Genomic DNA, 26,526 nt, shown 5'->3' on the forward strand with positions numbered 1-26,526 from the left:
ATCTGAGACGATTCTAAACGGCGTCGGGGTTGTATCCGGCGTGGCTTATTGGATAAAGCATCAGCACGTAGAGCTGAAAACCCGGGTTCAAATCCCGGCGCCGGAGAGAATTTTTCTCCGTTCCATCACTCTTTCATAACATGATGACGCAGAATATCTGCATGGAAATATCATATGTACTTCGGTACATCAAAATATATATGATATGCGTAATAAATCACTTTGTGATTTAAGACGGCGCCTATACCGTCGGATCCCGGCCAACCAGTCACTCATTCGAGTGCACCTCAACACATGTATGGACTTAGGTCATGCGTTCATAGACATCTATGACGTAGTGGAGAGGGCGGCCACTAGAGGGAACCCAAGAGATGGAGCTTAATCTGAGACGATTCTAAACGGCGTCGGGGTTGTATCCGGCGTGGCTTAGTGGATAAAGCATCAGCACGTAGAGCTGAAAACCCGGGTTCAAATCCCGGCGCCGGAGAGAATTTTTCTCCGTTCCATCACTCTTTCATAACATGATGACGCAGAATATCTGCATGGAAATATCATATGTACTTCGGTACATCAAAATATATATGATATGCGTAATAAATCACTTTGTGATTTAAGACGGCGCCTATACCGTCGGATCCCGGCCAACCAGTCACTCATTCGATTGCACCTCAACACATGTATGGACTTCGGTCATGCGTTCATAGACATCTATGACGTAGTGGAGAGGGCGGCCACTAGAGGGAACCCAAGAGATGGAGCTTAATCTGAGACGATTCTAAACGGCGTCGGGGTTGTATCCGGCGTGGCTTAGTGGATAAAGCATCAGCACGTAGAGCTGAAAACCCGGGTTCAAATCCCGGCGCCGGAGAGAATTTTTCTCCGTTCCATCACTCTTTCATAACATGATAACGCAGAATATCTGCATGGAAATATCATATGTACTTCGGTACATCAAAATATATATGATATGTGTAATAAATCACTTTGTGATTTAAGACGGCGCCTATACCGTCGGATCCCGGCCAACCAGTCACTCATTCGAGTGCACCTCAACACATGTATGGACTTCGGTCATGCGTTCATAGACATCTATGACGTAGTGGAGAGGGCGGCCACTAGAGGGAACCCAAGAGATGGAGCTTAATCTGAGACGATTCTAAACGGCGTCGGGGTTGTATCCGGCGTGGCTTATTGGATAAAGCATCAGCACGTAGAGCTGAAAACCCGGGTTCAAATCCCGGCGCCGGAGAGAATTTTTCTCCGTTCCATCACTCTTTCATAACATGATGACGCAGAATATCTGCATGGAAATATCATATGTACTTCGGTACATCAAAATATATATGATATGCGTAATAAATCACTTTGTGATTTAAGACGGCGCCTATACCGTCGGATCCCGGCCAACCAGTCACTCATTCGAGTGCACCTCAACACATGTATGGACTTCGGTCATGCGTTCATAGACATCTATGACGTAGTGGAGAGGGCGGCCACTAGAGGGAACCCAAGAGATGGAGCTTAATCTGAGACGATTCTAAACGGCGTCGGGGTTGTATCCGGCGTGGCTTAGTGGATAAAGCATCAGCACGTAGAGCTGAAAACCCGGGTTCAAATCCCGGCGCCGGAAAGAATTTTTCTCCGTTCCATCACTCTTTCATAACATGATAACGCAGAATATCTGCATGGAAATATCATATGTACTTCGGTACATCAAAATATATATGATATGTGTAATAAATCACTTTGTGATTTAAGACGGCGCCTATACCGTCGGATCCCGGCCAACCAGTCACTCATTCGAGTGCACCTCAACACATGTATGGACTTCGGTCATGCGTTCATAGACATCTATGACGTAGTGGAGAGGGCGGCCACTAGAGGGAACCCAAGAGATGGAGCTTAATCTGAGACGATTCTAAACGGCGTCGGGGTTGTATCCGGCGTGGCTTATTGGATAAAGCATCAGCACGTAGAGCTGAAAACCCGGGTTCAAATCCCGGCGCCGGAGAGAATTTTTCTCCGTTCCATCACTCTTTCATAACATGATGACGCAGAATATCTGCATGGAAATATCATATGTACTTCGGTACATCAAAATATATATGATATGCGTAATAAATCACTTTGTGATTTAAGACGGCGCCTATACCGTCGGATCCCGGCCAACCAGTCACTCATTCGAGTGCACCTCAACACATGTATGGACTTCGGTCATGCGTTCATAGACATCTATGACGTAGTGGAGAGGGCGGCCACTAGAGGGAACCCAAGAGATGGAGCTTAATCTGAGACGATTCTAAACGGCGTCGGGGTTGTATCCGGCGTGGCTTAGTGGATAAAGCATCAGCACGTAGAGCTGAAAACCCGGGTTCAAATCCCGGCGCCGGAGAGAATTTTTCTCCGTTCCATCACTCTTTCATAACTCTTTCATATATATTTATATGTTATTTATGTACAATGGCTGGAGAGGGCATCCTGCGCGTATAAGTCCCTAAAACGACCTCTGGCTCAAAGCCAGTAAAGTCAATAAACATCAACATATTCGCGGAAGGACGTAATTCTAAGTCAAAAATGATGGGAAAAAAAAACGTATGGCAAGTATATAATGGAGTCAAAGAGCTGAAACAATCATATGACAAAGAGACAGTCATAAAAATCCATCTCAGCAGAGGTCTTATCTACCATAGAAAGTGATAGACTGGAGACTAGATTGTCTTGTAGGGCGTTGCGAGCTCAGATGTATGGCTAGACCTCAAGCAAAGGTAAACCAGACTATATTTTGTTGTAGTTCTTTTAGATTTCCCTGTTTCTCTTTCCGTTAAACTATATACCATTTCAGACTGCGTATCCACTCAACTGATGTGCGGTGTACCTCTACAAATAGGCGTGTAGTATGACTGTCCCGACTTTGTTGTCGTTTGCCAACCACACCCATTGTAAACAAAAGAAATGTTTGCTCCCAAGTTTCAGGTTAATTTCATATAAAGGCCTAGTAACTTTTGAAATCAAAAATAAACATTTCAAAGTCAAAGAACCGTTCGACTGCTACAAAGAGAAAAGAAAAGGAAATAAGAATCGGCACAAGAAACGTAATTGAATTAGGAAAATCAGTATGCGTATAGCTGAGGTCCTTGTGCAATGAGGGATGAGACAAATGTGTATAAAGTATAAAAACTAAATATGCATGAAACTTTAAAGAAGATAAACAGAAAATGTACAGACGACGAGAGAAAGATGAAATTAAATAGACAAAAAAAGTTAAGTGTAGCTTTGTTTTGTTATATTTCCGGTGGACAATACAATGTTTTACATGAAAACAAACTTGAGAAAAGTGTGAAGCTAGGTATTTATTTACATTACAAGTGGGAAAGCTCCCGGTGGCAGTGGTATACACAATATAAACAATACACAATAAAATTACAATACACAATACAATTATACAATACACAATACAATTATACAATACGCAATACAATTGAACACAATAATTACAATTAATAATAATACATAAAATAACCTAATTAATACAGTAAGTGAAACTAATTTTACAATACAACCTACATATGTATAGGCCCTACATAAGTTTCAATAGTCTTTCACTTTACTCTCATCTCACTCACTGTAGTGGCGCTATGACGCATTTCACTGACACTATAGAACACATTTCATTGACGCTATAAATTTTCACTGATCGGAACTATTCACTGCACTGTAAAACCATAACTTCACTGACTCACCTCGCTTCACTGATACAACAGTTCAAATAAGACAAATAATTACACCCTTATGCATACTTATAAACAGAACTACATTTAAGCTAAACATTTCTAGTCTAAGACACTCTTACAAGCTATTTTTAATAATTTACAATTCAAACCAAGGGAGTAACTCGTCAGGCTAAATAAATACATGTCACCTTAAAAATTAAATGTTAAATGTCACCTTAATTTTAATGTACACTTTATACACAACTTTTTAAGTTATTCTTGAATCTCCTTAAGGAAGGACAGCCCTCAAAGACCGATGCAGGTAGGTCATCCTAATCATTTATAGTTCTATTTAAAAATGAGAATTTACCTACACTCGTTTTCTATTTCCTACATTTGATTTTAAAATCATGATCGTTCCTATCATAGTACGTTGGCTTTTCTAACCGAGCCGTTATGTCTACCCATGCTTTCTGACCTAGATGTGCTCTATAAAATGATGTTATTCTAGTTTTGCTACGTCTGTTTTCCAAAGTTTCCCATTTAAGTTCTTTTATTGTATCGTTTCCATCTTCTCTTTTACCTTTAACAAATTTAGCTGCCCTATACTGGATTGTTTAATCCTACTAGTCAGAATCATTGCAAATACATAAACTCGTGATTCACACAAGTTTACCAATGTTCAATGATTTCGACAAATAGAATATCGTTCTGTTTGACTAAAGAGGAATGTTGACTCTGTCATCGAAAAGTTACGATTTCTTTCTATACTTCAAAAGAAATTGAAAAAGTTCACTTTACCTCTCTTCTGAATAATCTACCATTGTGAAATACATTCGATAGAAGCAATACATTTCTCTCGAAGTGGGGAGAAATTTAAGAATAAAAGAAAGAGATAAGAGAAAATAAATCTAGGAGTAATAAAGAATGAAACTGTGGAAGAAATGGGGACAGGGTGAAACAAAAATTGAATTAACGGAAGAACTAAAGAAGAAATGAAAAATACAGAAATATAAAATGAAATAGAAAACAAAATTAAAAGGTAAACAAAGAACTACTGAAATACATGCAAGTCCGCAATACAATTTAAAAGGTACAAAAACAACTACTGAAATACATGCAAGTCCGCAATACAATTTAAAAGGTACAAAAAGAACTACTGAAATACATGCAAGTCCACAACACAATTTAAAAGGTACATAAAGAACTACTGAAATACATGTAAGTCCACAATACAATTTAAAAGGTACAAAATGAGCAACTGAATTACATGCAAGTCCGCAATACAATTTAAAAGGTACAAAAAGAACTACTGAAATACATGCAAGTCCACAACACAATTTAAAAGGTACAAAAAGAACTACTGAAATACATGTAAGTCCACAATACAATTTAAAAGGTACAAAAAGAGCAACTGAATTACATGAAGTCCGCAATACAATTTAAAAGGTACAAAAACAACTACTGAAATACATGCAAGTCCACAATACAATTTAAAAAGTATAAAAAGAACTACTGAAATACATACAAGTCCGCAATACAATTTAAAAGATACAAAAAGAACTACTGAAATACATGCAAAGTCCGCAATACAATTTAAAAGGTACAAAAAGAACTACTGAAATACATGCAAGTCCGCAATACAATTTAAAAGGTACAAAAAGAACTACTGAAATATATGCAAGTCCGCAATACAATTTAAAAGGTACAAAAACAACTACTGAAATACATGCAAGTCCGCAATACAATTTAAAAGGTACAAAAAGAACTACTGAAATACATGCAAGTCCGCAATACAATTTAAAAGGTACAAAAAGAACTACTGAAATATATGCAAGTCCGCAATACAATTTAAAAGGTACAAAAACAACTACTGAAATACATGCAAGTCCGCAATACAATTTAAAAGGTACAAAAACAACTACTGAAATACATGCAAGTCCGCAATACAATTTAAAAGGTACAAAAACAACTACTGAAATACATGCAAGTCCGCAATACAATTTAAAAGGTACAAAAAGAACTACTGAAATACATGCAAGTCCACAATACAATTTAAAAAGTATAAAAAGAACTACTGAAATACATACAAGTCCGCAATACAATTTAAAAGATACAAAAAGAACTACTGAAATACATACAAGTCCGCAATACAATTTAAAAGGTACAAACAGAACTACTGAAATATATTCAAGTCCACAATACAATTTACCATCGCAAACTAATTCGTTTCGCCCGCATGGGGCTGTAGTTTGTGTCCTGAAGGGTTGCTTTAAGATCGCAGAACTGTATCTGCTGCAAATCCTTTCCTTACAAGGGGGTGTGTGCAGTCCCCAGCCATGGCAAAGGGGTGTTGTTAGTAATTGGAACCACTGTTAATGGAAGAAGAAGCAGATCGAGTCTATGACGTACACCAGATAATGATGACATTTCCAGCGATGACGCCGATGATAGCGAAGCTTGGCTATGCTTTTAAAATTGAAATGGCGCTCGACGATGGAGAAGGGGTGGCTGAGTCAGTATATATATATTCACCACCCTCTCCCTTTCGTTTCCCTCCTCACCACTTCCCTGTACCGTGTATAAACGGTCCTCTATATATTTTTGCTGGCGTTTGGAGGTTTCTGCCTCTTAATGGGCCAAGTTTGTATTGTGGACGAATGGAATACCAGACTCAATTCAGCCGCTTATATCCTTTAAGAGATCTACTCAGAGTTTTTTTATACATATAAGCGTTTTAATTTCTCTAGCACATCTTCCATAAAAAGTTGCTTGGACATATATACAGAAAAAGATAGATGTATTAATGCAGTTAGGTACGTACTTTTGATGCCTCTTTTTAATCTTCTGAAAAGCATGGCACTTAAAAATAAATTGAATTTTTTATACGCTTAAATCATTCAAAACATGAGAACACTGGAGTATATGCCTGGAAAGTGAAATAAACAAGGTTGCGTGAACCCATTTTAAGTGCCAATATGTAGAATATCTGATGCGAACTAAAAGCATGAAACGAAAGAGCTTTTGGGTTTCCATTCGAGTCGTTTGGATTCATGGACTCAACTAAAAACATATATAGAAAATACCTTGCGTGAGATGCCTTCGGCAGCCAACGTAAAACTGAAGTGGGTTCGTGTGTATTGTAGTGTACAAGGGGTGCTGAAAGTGAACAGGATTTCACTGAATTTCAAAGTGGAGAGGGGGAAAAAAACTTTTAGAAATAAAGCAATGAATAGTGAAGCCATATGAAAAGTTATTCAGTAATGTAATATGCTTCATTTTACGACTATAATTCCAGACGTCACCTAGCAACGTGTATTTCCGAATAAAGTGACATAAGAAAGCAGCGTTCACACAAAATATCCTGAGCAACAAGTTATAAAAAAAATGTAGAAATCCAGATATGTTGTCATGGTAACAAGAACTAGAGAATTAATAGAATACTTTTATCCCTTTTATTTCCTTAATGACTCACTTAATGAAATAAGCATTTTACTGAACCAGATCAATTCGTAATAGAAATTGGTTTACATTACTTATTTATAGTAAATAAACTTACGCATATAGAATATTTTAAAAAATTTAAAGAAGAAAAAGTTCGTCCAAAGGGCTGGATTCGGGAAGAGTACCTAAAAAGCTCATTGCATTTCCGCGTTGAATAGCAATACTTAAGGGAAGACTCCACTGAAAATCAAGAAAATTTTTCCTCACTTATTCAGAATTTATATTTTCATACCCCAAATGGATTCAGCTCAATTCTGATTACAAATACTCGTATGTTTACATTTTTAAAATTAAGGCTGGAAAGGGGGCGTAGAATTTAAAGAGCTGTCAAAATTGTTTTTCATCGAAGAAATCTTTTCTAAAATTTCTGATTACAAATCTAGTAACTTTTTGTTGCTCCCTGAAGTTACTAGATGAACATAGCAGAGGAGAATATTAATTTACATAAATATTCATTTTATTTTCAAATTTATACTTTTCTGTGTTCATTTTTGTTGATTCAACACCAACTTTCTTATGCCAAATATTAATCAATCTGGATGAAATTTTTACTGCAAGTATTTATGAGGTAGCTGCATGTTTCTATGCATTTATTTTGTGAGAAATGCTGCTAGTTTATTTTATTAATACTTTTCTTAATGCTGCTAGTTTATTTTATTAATATTTTTCTTCAGATGCATACAAACAATTGTTCTTCCTCTGACACATATCAAGTGAGATGTACTCCCTGATAATAGATGTACATATCAGCCAGAATCTTAATTATAATAATAATCCGTAGCGCTACAGTCAGTGAAGGGCATAGACCGACCAGCCGGCTGCTGGCCTCAAGCCCACATCCCGAAGCAGAGGTGGACGATCATCCAATCAGAATGGGGGTATCGTGTGGTTAGCACGATGATCCCCCCAGCCGTTATAGCTGGTATTCGGAACCGGATTTCGCTACCTATCGTAGCTCCCCAAGTGCATCACGATGCTGGGTGGGCACCGGTCCCATACACTGGCCAAAATTTCATGAGAAAATTTCTTCCCCCATGAGGACTCGAACCAGCGCGCATTCCGTAACGCGAGTCTTAGGCGGGATGCCTTAGACCACGACGCCACGGCGCGGGACAGAACCTTAATTATTAGAGGATGAAAATTCTTTATAGAAGGAAAAATTGTGAAACTAAACAATAGAAGTGCGGTGAATGAAAACTTAAGCGATGTTATAATTGGAAATAATTTGGAAAAATAAAAAAACGTAAACTTCTATTTACAGTCAAGGTGAGATGGGAAAAGAAAATCAGGTTACAAACTGTGGATTCCTGTAAATCATAAATAAAATGTTAGACGTTATGTTTTCAGTTATAATACTGACTAGATAGGGTAATGAAAAATGGTGAAATAAAACGACAGGGTTGAGGAACAAACCCCTAGCAAGCACTTCCACAAAAGGCCGAACAAATTTTTTCCGAAATCATACTTGAGCTCTTGAATAGGCGTCAAGAGTACTTGGACAGAGCTTTTAAAATGTTTAACAGTAATACAATGGATGACGTGAACAGCAACTTCAGTTTCACAAAAAGAGAGTAAGGGGAACCTTGATAGTTCAGGTGAGACTCGTTGTTTCAGAAATGGTATAAAATTTCAAAAGACTGCCTGACCATTAATTATGTTTTCCAACAGTCGTTGCAGAACAAAATGAGGAGCAGTAAGCGATACTCCTTCGTACGGTTCCACTTTAATACAGTATATATTAAAAAAAATATCAAGTCTTCCTAGTGAAGCCCTACGCTCGTCTTTTGTTACAAAGCTTTAAAAAAATAAAGTAGCTTCTGTGAAGTTAGAATCTGTACATGCGTTTATTTTTATTTTAGCAGAGAAAAACACAAAAAGTCACCATTCTTGTTGCGTTGCCTAGCTACATATTTAAGAGAGGAAAATGCTTTGAAGGGTAACTCAATACACACGAATGCTTGATTTTCGCAAGATAAAAAAACAGAAGAACGTGGATCTTTCTTTCTCTTCACTTCATCTTTCTCCTTTATGAGTTTCACTCATCGTCTTTGTTTACGATTCTTTATCTCACTTATTCTTCTCTTCTCTCTATTACTGTTTATCTTATCCTTGCCCTACTCCCACCTCCTTTCCAATTTTCTCCCTCCTGTCGCTCTTTCCCCCTTTCTGCTACTGATCGGTTTGTTCCTCCACATTCTCCTCTTCCTACTCATTCTCTTCCCATTCTTCCTTTACTCTTAGTTTTCCCCCCTTCTCTGTCCTCTATATTTTTTTAATCTCTTACTCGTTCCTTAAGGAGATTCAAGAATAATTTAAAAACTTGTGTATAAAGTGTAAATTAAAATTAAGGTGACATTTATTTTTTAAGGTGACGTGTATTTATTTAGCCTGACGAGTTACTTCCTTGGTTTGAATTGTAAATTATTTAGACTAGAAATGTTTAGCTTAAATGTAGTTCTGTTTATAAGTATGCATAGCCTAAGGGTGTAAGTATTTGTCTTATTTGAACTGTTGTATCAGTGAAGCGAGGTGAGTCAGTGAAGTTATGGTTTTACAGTGCAGTCAACAGTTCCGATCAGTGATAATTTATAGCGTCAATGAAATGTGTTCTATAGTGTCAGTGAAATGTGCTATAGAGGGTCAGTGAAATGTGTTCTATAGTGTCAGTGAAATGTGTTCTATAGTGTCAGTGAAATGTGTCCTAAAGTGTCAGTGAAATGCGTCACAATGCCAGTACAGTGAGTGAGATGAGAGTAAAGTGAAAGACTATTGAAACTTATGTAGGGCCTATACATATGTAGGTTGTATTGTAAAATTAGGTTAACTTATTAATTAGGTTATTTTATGTATTATTATTAATTGTAATTATTGTGTTCAATTGTATTGTGTATTCTTATTGTATTGTGTATTGTATAATTGTATTGTGTTTTGTAATTTTATTGTGTATTGTTCATATTGTGTATACCACTGCCACCGGGTGCTTGCCCACTTGCAGTGTAAATAAATACATACATTATGACAATAAATATAGTCTACAGAATTCCCTGCTGCTCTTCTAGGCCTACTTCTCTCTTTACTCACTCTCTATATAATTCTTTTTGACCTGCAATTAGACCTCTTCCATTCTTTTCCAACAATTAAGTCATATTATACTTGAGTGTATATCACCTACTTATTTTTAATTGCACTGTTCCTTTCTATATCCATTAAAACTTAAAGTTTTTGATTTCTTAAACTACAGACTTTTATGTATGCCTTTTGACGTGTAAAATATATATATATATATATATATATATATATATATATATATATATATATATATTCGACCTACACTATGGAAGAAAATGAAAAGATTTTGTGGACCGGAAATTAGACTTCAGTTTCCATGCGAGTGTCTACGTCATATCCGATAAAATAACAATGTCAACGAGTTCATTTCTATACATAACCTGCTTAGAGTTTATTATAATCCATGGAGATTGAATTAGAATTAGTTCAACCACCTCATTTATTTAAGAAAGACCTGTAAGAATATTATTAATGTTACCCCAGGTCTGCCTTACTTTACATTTTCTATTTCCTGCTTACTCACGCATGAACATCTGATTCCCTATGACATACACTTGCACAACTACTACAGAAAACTCTCAACAATATCACTAAACTTTTATACCACTAAAGAAACTTTAAAAACGTAACACATTTATACAAAATATATCTAAACAAACCACTACCCTATACCTTAATCCTCATACACCACACCATATTAGCTAACAAGGAAAAACAAAATAGGAACAAATGCATAAAACAGGGCAAGATGAATACATCATTAGCTCTTAACTTCCCTTCCCATTTCACCTTCACTATTAGTAAGAAATTGCCTAATTTTTTCAACTCTCTTGTCGGCCTGGGGGCGCAGTCGGTACAGTCCTAGTCTTCTGTGCCCGAAGCCTGGATCGATGGCATTTAAGTGTGCTCCTGTCAGTAGATGTACTGGCATGTAAAAGAATTCATGCGGGACAAAATTCCGGCACACCGGCGACGCTGATACAACATCGGCAGTTGCGAGCATCGTTAAATAAAACAATTTACCATTTTTTTTCAGCTCGCTTGAATTAACTGTGTTACATATTTCTTTTACAGGCTATAATATGTATATTAAAATTAAGAATATTATCTCGATTCACGTTTTTCTTATATAGTCTGTTTCCATGGAGATTGTAATGTATTTTATGCTCGACCATGCCGAAATGTAGTAAATATACATCTGGTAGCAGACCTTTAATGCATGTCATTAAAGTACACCTACTCATTAAAGGTCAGGTCTTTCAGCCAATGACGACTCAGGTTACAGGTGTTCAGCCAATGACAAGTCAGCTTTCTATCGTTATAAAACCGCAAGTATCGATTATTCTCGGATATGCAATCGAAAGAGAATTAGCGAAAAGTCACGGAGGCTGGAAATCCAATACTTTCGCAGAAGGTTATGTTCTGTTACTATAATAATTAGCGTTAATTGTAAATAATATTCAAATAAATTCAATTTGTCATCTCGTTTTTCAATGTCTAATTTAATTTCAATGTTATCTCTGTAGGTACTTATGGCCTAGCAAGGTCAATGTGAACACCTGTTCCTCGGAAAAAATCAATACTTTCGCGTCTGCGCACATCTCACAACATACGGGACATTGGTCAAGGTCAGATACAAAGAAAATTAATAATATCAAGTTAGAAATATGGTGGAGTATAAAAAGTCATATGAAACTCGCCTATAATGGTAATTAAGAAGCTCGTATGAAAATTATGAAACTCGCTTGCGCTCGTTTCATAAATATCCATACTCGCTTCTTAATTACCTTCATTATAGGCTCGGTGCATAATGTACTATTATGCAACCATAGCATTAAAACATGATTGTCATGACGCTATAAATCGTGTAAAAATGGCCTAATTCTGGCACTGGTGCCAGAAAAGGTTACCTAGCAACAAATACTCCATGGTGTTATCACCGCCTTCACAACACAATTTTATACAACGTACCTGTAAGAAAAACTTCAAAATAACAAAATAGCACTGTCTTAAAAACGGTTACTTAGCAACCATGCAATATACTACGTTATATCCAGTAATCATGTCTCTACTACGTCATAACATTACATTTTGTAAATTTATAATAGTGCTGCTATATATTTAACGCTAGAATAACATAAAACAGTGTAGGTAACACCTGTATAATCTTCATTATAAACACTCGTGAAAATGAGCGCGTAAGCTAGTAAGCTAAGCTAGCTTAATTACTATTACATAATATATGCGTAACCATAGAAAGTTAATACAAAGTAGCCATTATTCAAGTACAGATGAATAAATGACAATAATATGATTATTCATGGGATATAATCATGTGTATATAGTATACCAGTTAATTGTTAAACGACTATGGATTACAAACAGTTCTTTACTTGTCCTCTTAACAGTACATCGCTCAAATGCATTATTATTATTATTATTATTATTATTATTATTTTTATTATTATTATTATTATTATTATTATTATCATTATTACTGTCCAGGATAACAGAGAGAGACCACACCTGTGGAGTAACGGTCAGCGCGTCTGGCCGCGAAACCAGGTGGCCCGGGTTCGAATCCCGGTCGGGACAAGTTACCTGGTTGAGGTTTTTTCCGGGGTTTTCCCTCAATCCAGCAAATGCTGGGTAACTTTCGGTGCTGGACCCCGGGCTCATTTCACCGGCATTAACACCTTCATTTCATTCAGACGCTAAATAACCTAGATGTTGATACAGCGTCGTAAAATAACCCAATAAAATAAAATAAAAAAATAAACAGAGAGAGTTTGGAATTGACGGATTACATCAGCTCCTTGTTTATCGGGATGACGTGACTATGTTAGGAGAAAATCCACAAACTATTAGGGATAACACGGGAATTTTAATTGAAGCAAGTAAAGAGTAAATCCCGAAAAGACAAAGTATATGACTATGTCTCGTGACCACAATATTGTACGAAATGGAAATATAAAAATTGGAAATTTATCCTTTGAAGAGATGGTAAAATTCAAATATCTTGGAACAACAGTAACAAATATAAATGTCACTCGGGAGGAAATTAAACGCAGAATAAATATGGGAAATGCGTGTTATTATTCGATTGAGAAGCTTTTATCATCCAGTCTGCTGTCAAAAAATCTGAAAGTTAGAATTCATAAAACAATTATATTACCGGTTGTTCTGTATGGTTGAGAAACTTGGACTCTCACTTTGAGAGAGGAACATAGGTTAAGGGTGTTTGAGAATAAGGTGCTTAGGAAAATATTTGGGGCTAAGAGGGATGAAGTTACAGGAGAATGGAGAAAGTTACACAACGCAGAACTGCACGCATTTCACGCATTTTATTCTTCACCTGACATAATTAGGAACATTAAATCCAGACGTTTGAGATGGGTAGGGCATGTAGCACGAATGGGCGAATCTAGAAACGCATATAGAGTGTTACTTGGGAGGCCAGAGGTAATAAGACCTTTGGGGAGGCCGAGATGTAGATGGGAGGATAATATTAAAATGGATTTGAGGAAGGTGGTATTTGGTGGTAGAGACTGGATTAATCTTGCTCAGGATAGGGACCAATGGCGGGCTTATGTGAGGGCGACAATGAATCTCTGGGTTCCTGGAAAGCCAGAATAATAATAATAATAATAATAATAATAATAATAATAACACCATATTGAAACATTTAAATTTCAACACACTTTAACCTTAAACAAATTCAAATTAACCGAAAAATCTAAGAACTCTTAAGTAATTATCATGTGATACAATATTGTCGTTCTTTAGGACAAATGAAAGATCGTAACCAATTTACTTCTCAACGTTCAGTGGGCTGTTCGTAAGTGACCACATATTTGTAAGGCCTATATAAATTACAAGGTACGAAAAAAATCACACACACTGCCTTGCAAAAGCCGACATATGGACAGAACGGGAGCACTTTGCACAATTGCCTCGAAGGGAATTTCCCTCCCTCACGCATTGCTTCTGTGCGTGCGTGCGTCAAGCACTCCATCAACGAGCACGATAAATTATATAACTTTCGAGATTGTGCGTGCCTGCCCGGACTACAAGACACTCACTGCCGATCCCTGTTTAGATTTCCCGCAGTACAAACAAGGATTGAGTGCGTTTCATAGCAACGCTGACTTCAAATGTTTCTCACGGCCGGGCGGCTAATGATTTACTGACTTAAATACTATTCATAAAGTTGCGCTCACGTTACGTTGAATTATATCCAATACAACGTTTAGATAATGTTTTGAACATACACGAAAATATTGTGTAAAGCATCTTTTTGTACGATTGTGTTTTTTGTTGTATTTACAGTTATTTTGTTAGGCCTTGGAAAGTTGCAATTCCCACACAGAAACTTGTTGCTAGGAAACCATTCTTCATAACATGAAACTATACTGAAATAGACCCATTACAGTGCACTTAATGTTACTTAGTTACCATTACAGTGCAGTTTTGCTAAGGCTTTGGAATAAGTTAGTATTGTTCTAAATTTTGAATTCAAAATAATATGAATACAATAGGGGGAAAAACTTGATAAGCCACGTCTTACTGTTTTTAGAGAAGAGCAAGTTAAAAGTTTCAAGGCATATAATATTTTATTGTCTTTGGGTTATGATTCTACAAATTTCTTTGGACTAATGAGTTTGTTATTCTGTATTGTAGAACTACACAAATCTACACTACCTGAACTATTACACCTAATCTAGAACAGAAAATCGACTTATCAAGTTTTTTCCTTTGGCCTTCATATTGTATTTTTAAATTTAAAAATATGATTGTGTAAAAAATGTTGTATAATACACGTTTGTGAACTGCATTACAAAATCTCGGAAACAGAAAAACTCGCACAAAATCTCTGAAATTGAAAAACTCGCTCTCGATTTTGTAAGAAGCACTTCCGAAACTTGTATCGTAACATACTAATCCGTGGCGCTACAGCCCATGAAGGGCCTAGACCGACCAGCCGGCTGCTGGCCTCACACCCACATGCCGAAGCAGAGGTGGACGATCATCCAACCAGAATGGAGGTATCGTGTGGTTAGCACGATGATCCTCAGGCGTTATAGCTGGTATTCGCAACCCGATTTCGCTACCTATCGTAGCTTCCCAAGTGTATCACGATGCTGGGTTGGCACCGGTCCCATACACTGGCCGAAATTTCATGAGAAAATTTCTTCCCCCATGAGGACTGGAACCAGCGCGCATTCAGTAACGGGAGTCCTAAGAAAGATGCCTTAGACCACGACGCCACGGTGGGGGACAGAGTAATATACTATTACATATTTAAAACGAAAATCAGGCGATGGTTAGGGTGTAAACATAATACTCTGGGCTTTACTCACGTGTTAATAGTTCTAGGAACAGTGGTACCTGCCTCATGTGTGTTTCGTTATTTACAGTAAATAATTAACAAGGCCAGTTATAGGTAAAAGCCTCCTTGTAACACCTAGATGGTCTGCAGGTGCACTATGTCTGAAATTCGTCCCAATTCTGAGATCTCAGGACTTAGGTAAATTATAAGATATTCACCATTAATGCTGATCGTAGGAAAATAATTAATATATTTCAGTACTCAATTTTAATTCAAAATTTTTCTTTCAGATAATTCACTAGTCAACAGCCATGTTGTAACCTAACGAAAACATGTGATCGTACATGATTTTTACAAGCTAAATTCGAATGTATCACCAAAAAGTCTCTAACGGGCTATGTTTTTTTAGTTAAAAACTGTAACTTAAAGCAGTGATGTCAAAGCAAGCGCATTTTTCTGACCTTGACGTCGTGAGCGGGCAGCAAGCGCTAAGTATGGAAAGAGGAAGGGGTGTGTATATGAATAAGCAACCTGTTGGATTAAGAAAACAGTGGTGCACAAACTTCAAACGGAACGTGAAATTTTATGTCGTTATTTTTATATGGCTTCTTTCTGTTTAATATTCATAAAGAAAGTGATATTCCAAAGAAAGAGATTGAGTATGACATGATAAGTTGGAATTTATATTGATGGTATCTTTAGTCTTACAAAAGTAATCAATAAACTAATCAAAACAATATTACAGTACAAAGCAAAGTTACCTAGGTGCTGTATCTGTTTTAAGTGTAACTAATATTACATAACAAAACACTTATCGCATTATAATGTTAAGATGATATTGGTGAGCAACTTCCTATCATCAGAATATTAAATTGTTTTCTCGAAATTTGCTGAAGCTATAGGGCTGACATTTTTACAACACATGGGCACGTATCTTTTGCTTATGATGTAACAGTAGTTGCTTTGTTAATTCATTTCTTTACAAACAATTTCCACGCGAATATTTTCAAAATTTTCAATACACTATCTTCAGTAATACGTATATACGGTATATTAGATTTACGAAAACATTCTGTAAGGCTACTAAATAAATATGGCCATACCTGAAAATTTCACTTTTCTATACGAAAAGTTCAGAAAATATTTATTTTGAATAAAAAAATCAAACTTGTGAAAAATGAGCATTAAAATTAAAACTTACATTCTTATAATGCACGTATACTTCTCAGACAAATCTAAAAATTAACATAGATACAGTTTTAGTAAGTTCTCTTCCCTTTATCTATTGAATCAGTGCTGGCCATCCCTGAATATAGCTCGACCAAGCGGCATATACCACCTCTTTCGTCTGTGTCTTTCCTTTCCGCTGTAAAGCGCTCAGGCTCTCCTGGGCTCTAAAGCGCGCGCTTGCTCCTGTGGGCATCAATTGACATGCCTGACTTATGGGAATGAAAACAAACATAAAAACAGACATTTTCGTGTATGTTTGTCTCAAAAACCTCCACTCATAACTGAAAAAATAATTTTGTCTTTCGGTTATGACTTACATATTATTCTGTGAATAAGCACCAAGGTGAAAGACCCTGATGAATGTAGGCTAGATGCACTGAGAAGGGGGGGATAATGGTATCTGAGTGGTCGTTCAACCCGTAGCTCAATGTGCTATGTTTTCAGTCAAGCAGTTGTAAAGAAAGTTTGACTGCGTTAACAAGTGTGAGTTTTGTCTTGTAAGTAAAGTATTACATTCTGGTGGTACGTGTTTGAACTAATATTTAACTAATTTAAACACAGATAAAAGCGCATAATAGTGGTAGAGGTTGACAGTAAGTAAACACGCGACATCAAGTCAAGTTACTGTGTTTACAGAACATAATACACAAATTTCTTCTTTTTATATGCGGAATGTACTGTGTGTTAGCAAACAGGCATGATGGTCTCACTCGGTTGTCATCACGAACCCAAGAATGGCATCTTTCTTCGATGGATCAAAGTTTAGTTTGAAGGCAGTGCTTCTACATAACGGTAACGAGATGTCACCTACTCTGTTGCATACATAGTAGAAATGATATAAAAAGCGTTACGAAAATATGTCTACCATATGTTGCGATTTCAAAGCAATTGCCTTATTTCTTGGTTTGCAAGATGGATCTGCTAAATATTCTTTAATGAAAAGTCGAGACACAAAACGTACCATTGGTTTACCCGGCTAAAATCATCTCACCACCATTACACATACAACTAGATCTCAATAAGGCTTTAGACAAAAATGGGGCTGGATTTCTGCATCCAAGAAAAGTACTTTCCGCCAGATATGATTGGGATCTAGTGGAACCACTGTTGATTTCTCTACAGGAAAATTCCCGATTCGCCCTAAAAACGAAAGCGGATATTTACCTCAATTTCACTGGACTGCTTGTTTGTCGTGCTAACCACGAGGTAGGGGGCACAAGCAATGTGCATGTAAGTATTGGTTCAGAGCTGGTATTGCATATACCGAATTGGTTTATAAGTTCGTACAAAGACATGTTAAAAAAAAAAGACAAAACAATGAATGGTCTAAAGCTATCCGTTGTAGTTTTTAAAGACGGAGTAGAAAAGTGGTTAGACTAATTATAAAACGTTCAGATATCCTGTTATATATTAAGCACGATGTACAGAGTGTTCCATAAGTCTGCAATCACAGGCCAAATCTCTGAAAACTATTTCTCCTTCTTTATAGATACTTCTAAGCCTGAGTGAAGTCGTAGGGTAAAGACGAACCATTCAAGTGATTCTGTCTGATGGTACCCGCAGTCATAGCGAAGTTTCCCTCGAATTGCTAATTGTCTGCTCGTCTCTTGACGTCATCGGTGGTTTGTGATTGCGGTTGTCAATAAATACGATCACTTGAATGTCATCCCTCTTTAGTTAATGTCACTCAGGCTACAGAAGTAACTGTAAACAAGAAGAAACAGTATTTTAGAGATATGGTCTATGGTTCTAGACTTACGGGACACCCTGTATTTCCCTCATACAGGTCTGAAACATGCGTGCAATTCTACCATAATCCTAATGAACTAATTACATTACACAAGCAACCCTTAATTAAAAACTATTAACTCAGCAGGACCTACAGGGCCATTGTCACTGAGAACTGAGGTAGAGGAATAAGAGAAGGGCACTACGACATGAACCGATGATGGAACTCTAATATGCTTGGTCATACTGACGCAACAAGAATACATAGCAAGAAATAGATACAACGCACTAAAAAAAAACTTTCTAGCGCCCTTAACGGACAATCGTGCGGTAGCGGAAGTCGTTTAAAAGTCGATATTTAAAGATTATATAATTCAGGATGAGTCCTATTGGACTGTAATTGTAGAAATGTGAATTATGTCGCATTACAATCATAATATTTATCCACAAACAATAGGCTAACCTGTTGCACGCTTCATCAGAATTTTAATGGGATCAGGTAGTAATTTTAGTACACTCTGTAGTTAAAAACGTTTCATTTTTAAATTACACATCTTCACTTCTATTAGATGGGCCCCTTTTTAAACATAAAAATGTGGGTATGAATCCTCTGGGGTGTTTGTTTATGTTTAAAATAATCTTTAATTATGAAATGCTTAGGAAAGAGAAGTTTTAACATGCAGGTATCATCTGAGAAACAGTACTCATATGAGGTTATAAATTTTATGTTTTTTTTTTTTTTTTTCCAAACATTATTTGACAAAGCCGATGAAGTCCTTTGCTGCTTTTTTAATTCAGATTATATATAAAAATATTATAATTTACAAATCAATTTTATATTAATTATTTTTCATTCCATATTCTTTCTAAAAAGCTTCAAATACTTGGGGTGTACTATAAGTAGTAACATGAGCTGCTGCCAGGAAGTCAAAAGCAGGATAGCAATGGCCAAGGAAGAAACTAGTGAAGTGCTTAGCATTGTATGGGGTAGAAACATGGGCATTACAATGAAGAAAAGCGATTAGAAGCATTTGAAATAATGTGGATATGGAGAAAATGGAACGTATGAAATGGACAGACAGAATAGGAAATGAAGCTGTATTGGAAAGAGTGGGTGAAGAAAGAATGACGCTGAAATTGATCAGAAAGATAAAAAGAATTGGCTGGGTCACTGACTGAGAAGAAACTGCCTACTGAAGGATGCAATGGAAGGAATGGTGAACGGGGGAAAGTTTGGGGCAGAAGAAGATATCAGATGATAGACGACAATAAGATATATGGATCATATGAGGAGACAAGGTGGAAGGCAGGAAATAGGAAAAATTTGAAAATACTGAATTTCCTGTCAAAGACCTGACCTTGGCCAGAAAACTATCAATGAATGAATTCTTTTTAATTTAACAATTTTATAAAATAGTGTAATAAGTCTTCACGGGCTGTATAGAACTCCACAAAATGTATATTCATGCAAAAATTCATCAGTCTATCTTTAATAGTTTCAGAGATGACACCTACAGTATGTCTCTTGAAATATGAAGAGCAACTGAAGCCTACCTTTACTTTGGCCGGTGACTTTGTCTCTCAGCACGTTGATTTGATGCACGCGTCCAAACTCCTCGAACATTTTGCGGAGGTCGTTCTCGTCCATGGAGCGCGGGATTTGACCCACGAACATCTTGATGAAGTCAGGGTCAGGCTGCTCCGCACTGTTCACTCCGCCGCCCCCACTGCTGCTGCCATTGTTGGTCATGTTGTTCACGGGGGTGTTCATCGTGTTACTGCAACGAGAACAACAAATACAATTTATTACGGCAACTTATCAGATACACTATGTAGTGCAGGTACTTGATGTACGATCAGACAACTGAACTGATCACGGGTGAAAAAAAGATTTTATTACCACTATTACTATTATTATTATTATTATTATTATTATTATTATTATTATAATTACTTACTTACTTACTCACTCACAAATTGCTTTAAGGAGCCCGGAGGTTCACTGCCGCCCTCACATAAGCCCGCTATCGGTCTCTATCTTGAGCAAGATTAATCCAGTCTCTATCATTATATCCCACCTCCCTCAAATTTATTTTAGTATTATCCTCCCATCTACGTCTCGGTTTCCCCAAAGGTCTTTTTCCCTCTCGCCTCCCAACTAACACTCTATATGCATTTCTGGATTCTCCCATGCGTGCTACATGCCCTGCCCATCTCAAACGCCTGGATTTAGGGAAAACGCGGAAATTCTACTTGAAGCAAGTAAAGAGATAGGGTTGGAAGTAAATCCCGAAAAGACTAAGTATATGATTATGTCTCGTGACCAGAATACTGTACGAAATGAAACTATAAAAGTTGGAGATTTATCCTTCGAAGAGGTGGAAAAATTCAAATATCTTGGAGCAACAGTAAAAATATAAATGACACTCGAGAGGAAATTAAACGCACAATAAATATGGGAAATGCCTGTTATTATTCGGTTGAGAAGCTTTTGTCATCTAGTCTGCTGTCAAAAAATCTGAAAGTTAGAATTTATAAAACAGTTATATTACCGGTTGTTCTGTATGGTTGTGAAACTTGGACTCTCACATTGAGAGAGGAACAGAGATTGAGGGTTTTTGAGAATAAGATTCTTCGGAAAATATTTGGAGCTAAAAGGGATGAAGTTACAGGAGAATGGAGACAGTTACACAACGCAGAACTGCACGCATTGTATTCTTCACCTGACATAATTAGGAACATTAAATCCAGACGTTTGAGATGGGCAGGGCATGTAGCACGTATGGGCGAATCCAGAAATGCATATAGAGTGTTAGTTGGGAGGCCAGAGGGGAAAAGACCTTTGGGGAGGCCGATACGTAGATGGGAAGATAATATTAAAATGGATTTAGGGCGGTGGGATATGATGGTAGAGACTGGATTAATCTTGCTCAGGATAGGGACCAACGGCGGGCTTATGTAAGGGCGGCAATGAACCTCCGGGTTCCTTAAAAGCCAGTAAGGAAGTAAGTAAGTATTATTACTACCACTACTACTTAATCTCCATGTTCACTTCGACATATCGATCAGTGCTATGTGGGAATTCCAAACTGGATGTTAGCGATGTTAGGTCACCTATCATAAATCGTGTCTCGTAACATGATTCCAAACCTCAAGACATGATAATAAAAGAGCAAAATTCAGTTACGAAGTACATAGAACCAAGCAGCTCACGTGCTATGGACATGTGAAAATTGACAACCTAGGTTACTACGACAATCCAATGGATATATCCTGAACGAAAGGAAACGTGACTGACCCAGAAAGAGTTGACGAGATAACATTGAAAGGAAATTGGAAGAGGGTCATTGGAATGATTGCGCAAGACGGAGACTGAAAATAGGAACACGTGTGGTGCTTGAATCAGAGAACCACCTCTTGAGGACCTAGGTACTGCCACACTAAACCACTTTATGGACTAGGTGGTGCTCGTTCAGGGCTGATCCATCATCTATCTACCAGTACAGGGCCGCTTTTCATGATCATTCTTGTGAAATAAATTCTTCACGGGTAGCGAAATACTTTAAGTCACGTGGGCAGTTTTATGCAAGCCTTTTTAGCTGTTTATTTAATAATAATAATAATAATGATTTATTTAACCTGGCAGAGTTAAGGCCATACGGCCTTCTCTAACACTCAACCAGGAAGTAGTATTATTATTAAGGGGAGAGGATGGTATTTTTGGTGAAAAATTAGTAAATTTACAAAAAAATAAATTCTTTAAAATACTCTGTGATGTGTGGAATGCATAGCATAACATTTTGTGGGTATTTGTGCCCTTATCGGATGTTGAGTCGCCATTTTTAAATTTCCTGCGCTATGGATTTTTAAATGACTCGCCCACTTTTATTGTTGTTTCCGGTAAATTAAATTGTCAAAAAATTGTTTTTCTTTAAAATGCTCTTTGATATGTGTGGAATGCATTGCATAACATTTTGTGGGTATTTGTGCCCTTATCGGATGTTGAGACGCCATTTTTAAACTTCCTGCGCTATGGATTTTTAAATGACTCGCCCACTTTTATTGTTGTTTCCGGTAAATTAAATTTTCAAAAACTTTATTTTCTTTAAAATACCCTTTGATATGTGTAGAATGCATTGCATAACATTTTGTGGGTATTTGTGCCCTTATCGGATGTTGAGACGTCATTTTTAAACTTCCTGCGCTATGGATTTTTAAATCACTCGCCCACTTTTATTGTTGTTTCCGGTAAATTAAATTTGCAAAAACTTTTTTTTCTTTAAAATACCCTTTGATATGTGGGGAATTCCTTGCATAACATTTTGTGGGTATTTTTGCCCTTATCGGAAGTTGAGACGTCATTTTTAAACTTCCTGCGCTATGGATTTTTAAATCACACGCCCCCTTTTATCGGTTTCCAGTAACTTCATTTTTTTTTGCTATATTGCCAGACAAAAATAGTAATAATTTCTGAACTATTAAAGATACATGCATGAAATTTAGAACACACATTCTTTAGACTATTAGGAAAATTTTCTCTGTAACAGAATTTTGTTAATTGATTTAATTTTAAAAATACGTCCGTTTGATTGCAAGAAATGAAATCAGAAAATTGTTATTAAATTTTAATTGTTTATTTTACAAACATAGGGACTAATATCAAAATTCTGTTACAGAAATTTTGTAGAACATGCTTTTGCAAATACATTGCAACAAACTGTTTGAATCTATCTTTAAAAACGGTTTAGATATATCGGTTTTAGTGCAATCCTGCATTGGGTATATTTTTTTGAAATTTGGACCCACAAATAATTTTTTTTTCCAAATATTTTTATTTGGTTGAGTTTCCACAGCTATGAGCTCTCTACATACAAAAAATATTTTACACCAAATAGGAAAAAAGTTAAAAAAAATACCATCCTCTCCCCTTAACAATGCGGCTTTAAATACGCAGGTTATCTAGGATCATTGACAACGAAATAATTATTTGGTAAGACGGGTACAAGATTCGGCATGGTAGGATCTCATGTTCGCCTTATACATTGCCCAAAACATAAATTTAATCACTTCCTTAGACATTATTCATAATTTTATTGGTTAATATATATAATGAAATTCAAACTGAAATACTATGAAAATATTCATTTTGGAAAAAAACGATGATTATTTTCATACAATAACTTTGGTTTGAAATTCAATGTACAGTATGTATTAACCAATAAAGTTATAAAGATCTAGGCCCGGTTTCTTCAACCTTTTTAAAATTATAACAGCATGTTATTCCATTTTAACTGTAAACTTAACAGTTGAAGCATTTCTTCAACTACGGTTAGTACTAACAGGCTGTTAAAACCTATGTTAATTCAACTGCCCAATTTCATTCAGTTAAATAATTTAACTCTCTGTTAGCATAGAAGTATCCAATATGGCTGGTGCTTAGATGCTGAACTTATATAGGCTATCTGGATTATTTAGAAAATGATATCCATGAATGATTTCTGTGATTTGACAGACCAGAAGTTCATACAAAGGTATAGCCTATTTTCTGCCAATCCTCACTTTTCGCTTTCAACTTAGATCCGTTTGTTTGTTTATTCTCATTAATTGATTTATACTGCGAAATATACTGCAGAAGGTTTCTTTCGAACGAAGAGAGATTAGTCCCACGATTTCTTTTTGTTCCAGTGTTTTCCATTTCATAACAGCAATATCAATACACCACTCCACGCTATTGTGATACTGACGATGAAGAAAGCAGAAATCAAACCTGAGAGAATAGAAAGACTTCTATCCTCTCTGAATCAAACAACGGAAACAAGCAAGAATCGCAATTGTCAGAGTTCAGGAAATAGAAGTGAGCCTATACTTGGTTATAGGTTATGGTTAAACTCTAGACTCTCTGGTCCTAACAGAGAGTTAACAAACAGAATGTTAAAATGCGAAATGTAAAGTTGAAGAAACGCAATATTTTTAACAGCAATTCATACTTTTAACTTACAGTTAATTAACGCTATGGTAGGTGCATTTTAACAAAGGTTGAAGAAATCGGGTCCTATAGTACTGTAGTAAATAAATTTATCTGTTCAGCAGTGTAGTTAAATAAGAAAAACTTCCAGGCAAACTTGGTAATCAGATCAAGAAGGGTTTAACTACCGACCGAGAGAACCTTGGAAGCATGAATCTTGTTCGTTAATGATGTATGAAAACTGCGGAATATAACACAGCATAAGCATAACAAAGAAAAGTGCCGAGAAAAGAAAGTGAATCACGACATCTTTTCCAGAACTCGACTACTGATATGTTGGAGGTACTACAAATTAGAGTCACAACAAAGAACCTTTTCCTCAGTCGTGTGGAGTACTATGTCTTATTCACTATCATCATATATATACAGGGTGATACGTTTCTATATGGATAAAATAAAAACACCGTAAAACATTTACTACTGAACTTTATTTGTTGAAACTTTGTGCATACAACACTGAAAGATGGGAGATTCCTCAGAGCTCAACATGATCCCCATTGCGCACCCTGCACAACTCATAACGGTGATGCAATTCAGCCCATGTCCGTTGTAACATAAGAGCGGTGACTTCTTGAAAAGCTAGAGTAATTTTTACTCTCAGATCATCAATGTTCCTGGGTTTCTGTGAATAGACAATGTCTTTAACAAAACCCCACTGTACTCCAACCACGAGAAAGTCTCCAGGGAATGAGACGAAGCGGGGTGATGCTGTGAATGAATGTTGATGTCATAAGGTCACACACGTGGGTACTCGTATCTCTATTGGCTATCTCTCACAGCACAAACGATAACATTGATATACACATTTATATATTACCCTAGTTACAAAATTAGATCACGGTTAATCTCCTGGGGTGTTATTCATAGACATTTCGCAGCACGCGCTACGAGCGTACTAAGCTAGCCCCGGCTATCCACTGGTTACTAGTACAGAATTCAAATCATATCCTATCGCTAACACTGGTTTATGAATACGAAAAACGCTGATCATCCACGGAAGCCCGCGCTAAAAATGTCTATAAATACGGCCCATAGTCTTTTAATCCCTCCATACAGGAAATGATATAATGCAGGAGAGCGCATGTTTTTTTAAACTGACGTTATAACTCTAATATTATCTATCTACTTCGCTCCAATAGATGACTCAATAGTAAGCACATTCCTTTCACGGTTTATCTTCAGGTTGGAGAACAGTACACGAAGAAGTCAGGAGGGGTTAGATCTGGGGAGTTTGGGGACCAAGTCAAGAGACAGCTGCTTCTCGTATTGGATTTCGCCTGCGACCTCCTTCATGTTTTTTTTAACACAGAACCTGTTTCTATAAATGTTCGATAACACAACATTATGGAATCATATTTAGGTACATTACCCACACCATATTCACGTCGAAATTCCCTTTGTACTCTTTTAACAGTCTCAAATTTAGCATACCAAAGAACACATTGTGTCCGCTGTTGATTTGTAGTAGCCATTTTAATCATCTGCGATTTTCATTTGTCCTTTCAGATTATGCATTGTTGATTGTCATGTATTATGTAAACTCCCATCTTTTAATCATAATCCGTTGTAACATAAGAGGGGTGATTTGTTGAGAAGCTTGAGTAATTTTTACTCTCAGATCACCAATGTTCTTGAGTTTCTATGAATAGACAATGTCTTTAACAAAACCCCACACGAAGAAGTCAGGAGGGGTTAGATCTGGGGAGTTTGGGGACCAAGCCAAGAGACAGCTGCTTCTCGTACTGGATTTCGCCAGCGACCTCCTTCATGTTTTTTAAACACAGAACTTGTTTCTATAAATGTTCGATAACACAACATTTAGGAATCGTATTTAGGTACATTATCCACACCATATTCACGTCGAAATTCCCTTTGTACTCTTTTAACACTCTCAAATTTAGCATACCAAAGAACACATTGTGTCCGCTGTT

General features: G+C 36.7%; 1 protein-coding gene across 12 annotated transcripts in view; it reads right to left on the reverse strand.

The window, feature by feature from the left end:
* The window catches only part of LOC138700306 (CUGBP Elav-like family member 2), a 1,672,689-nt gene that overhangs the window by 1,243,700 nt on the left and 402,463 nt on the right, over nucleotides 1-26,526 (reverse strand). For all 12 annotated transcript variants that reach the window (XM_069826845.1, XM_069826839.1, XM_069826850.1 and 9 more), the window contains exon 2: nucleotides 20,125-20,348. In XM_069826845.1, coding sequence (XP_069682946.1) covers nucleotides 20,125-20,348 — 224 coding nt within the window. The remainder of the gene's footprint in view (nucleotides 1-20,124; nucleotides 20,349-26,526) is intronic.

This window comes from Periplaneta americana, chromosome 5 (assembly GCF_040183065.1).
Source record: "Periplaneta americana isolate PAMFEO1 chromosome 5, P.americana_PAMFEO1_priV1, whole genome shotgun sequence".
Taxonomy (NCBI): Eukaryota; Metazoa; Arthropoda; class Insecta; order Blattodea; family Blattidae; genus Periplaneta; species Periplaneta americana.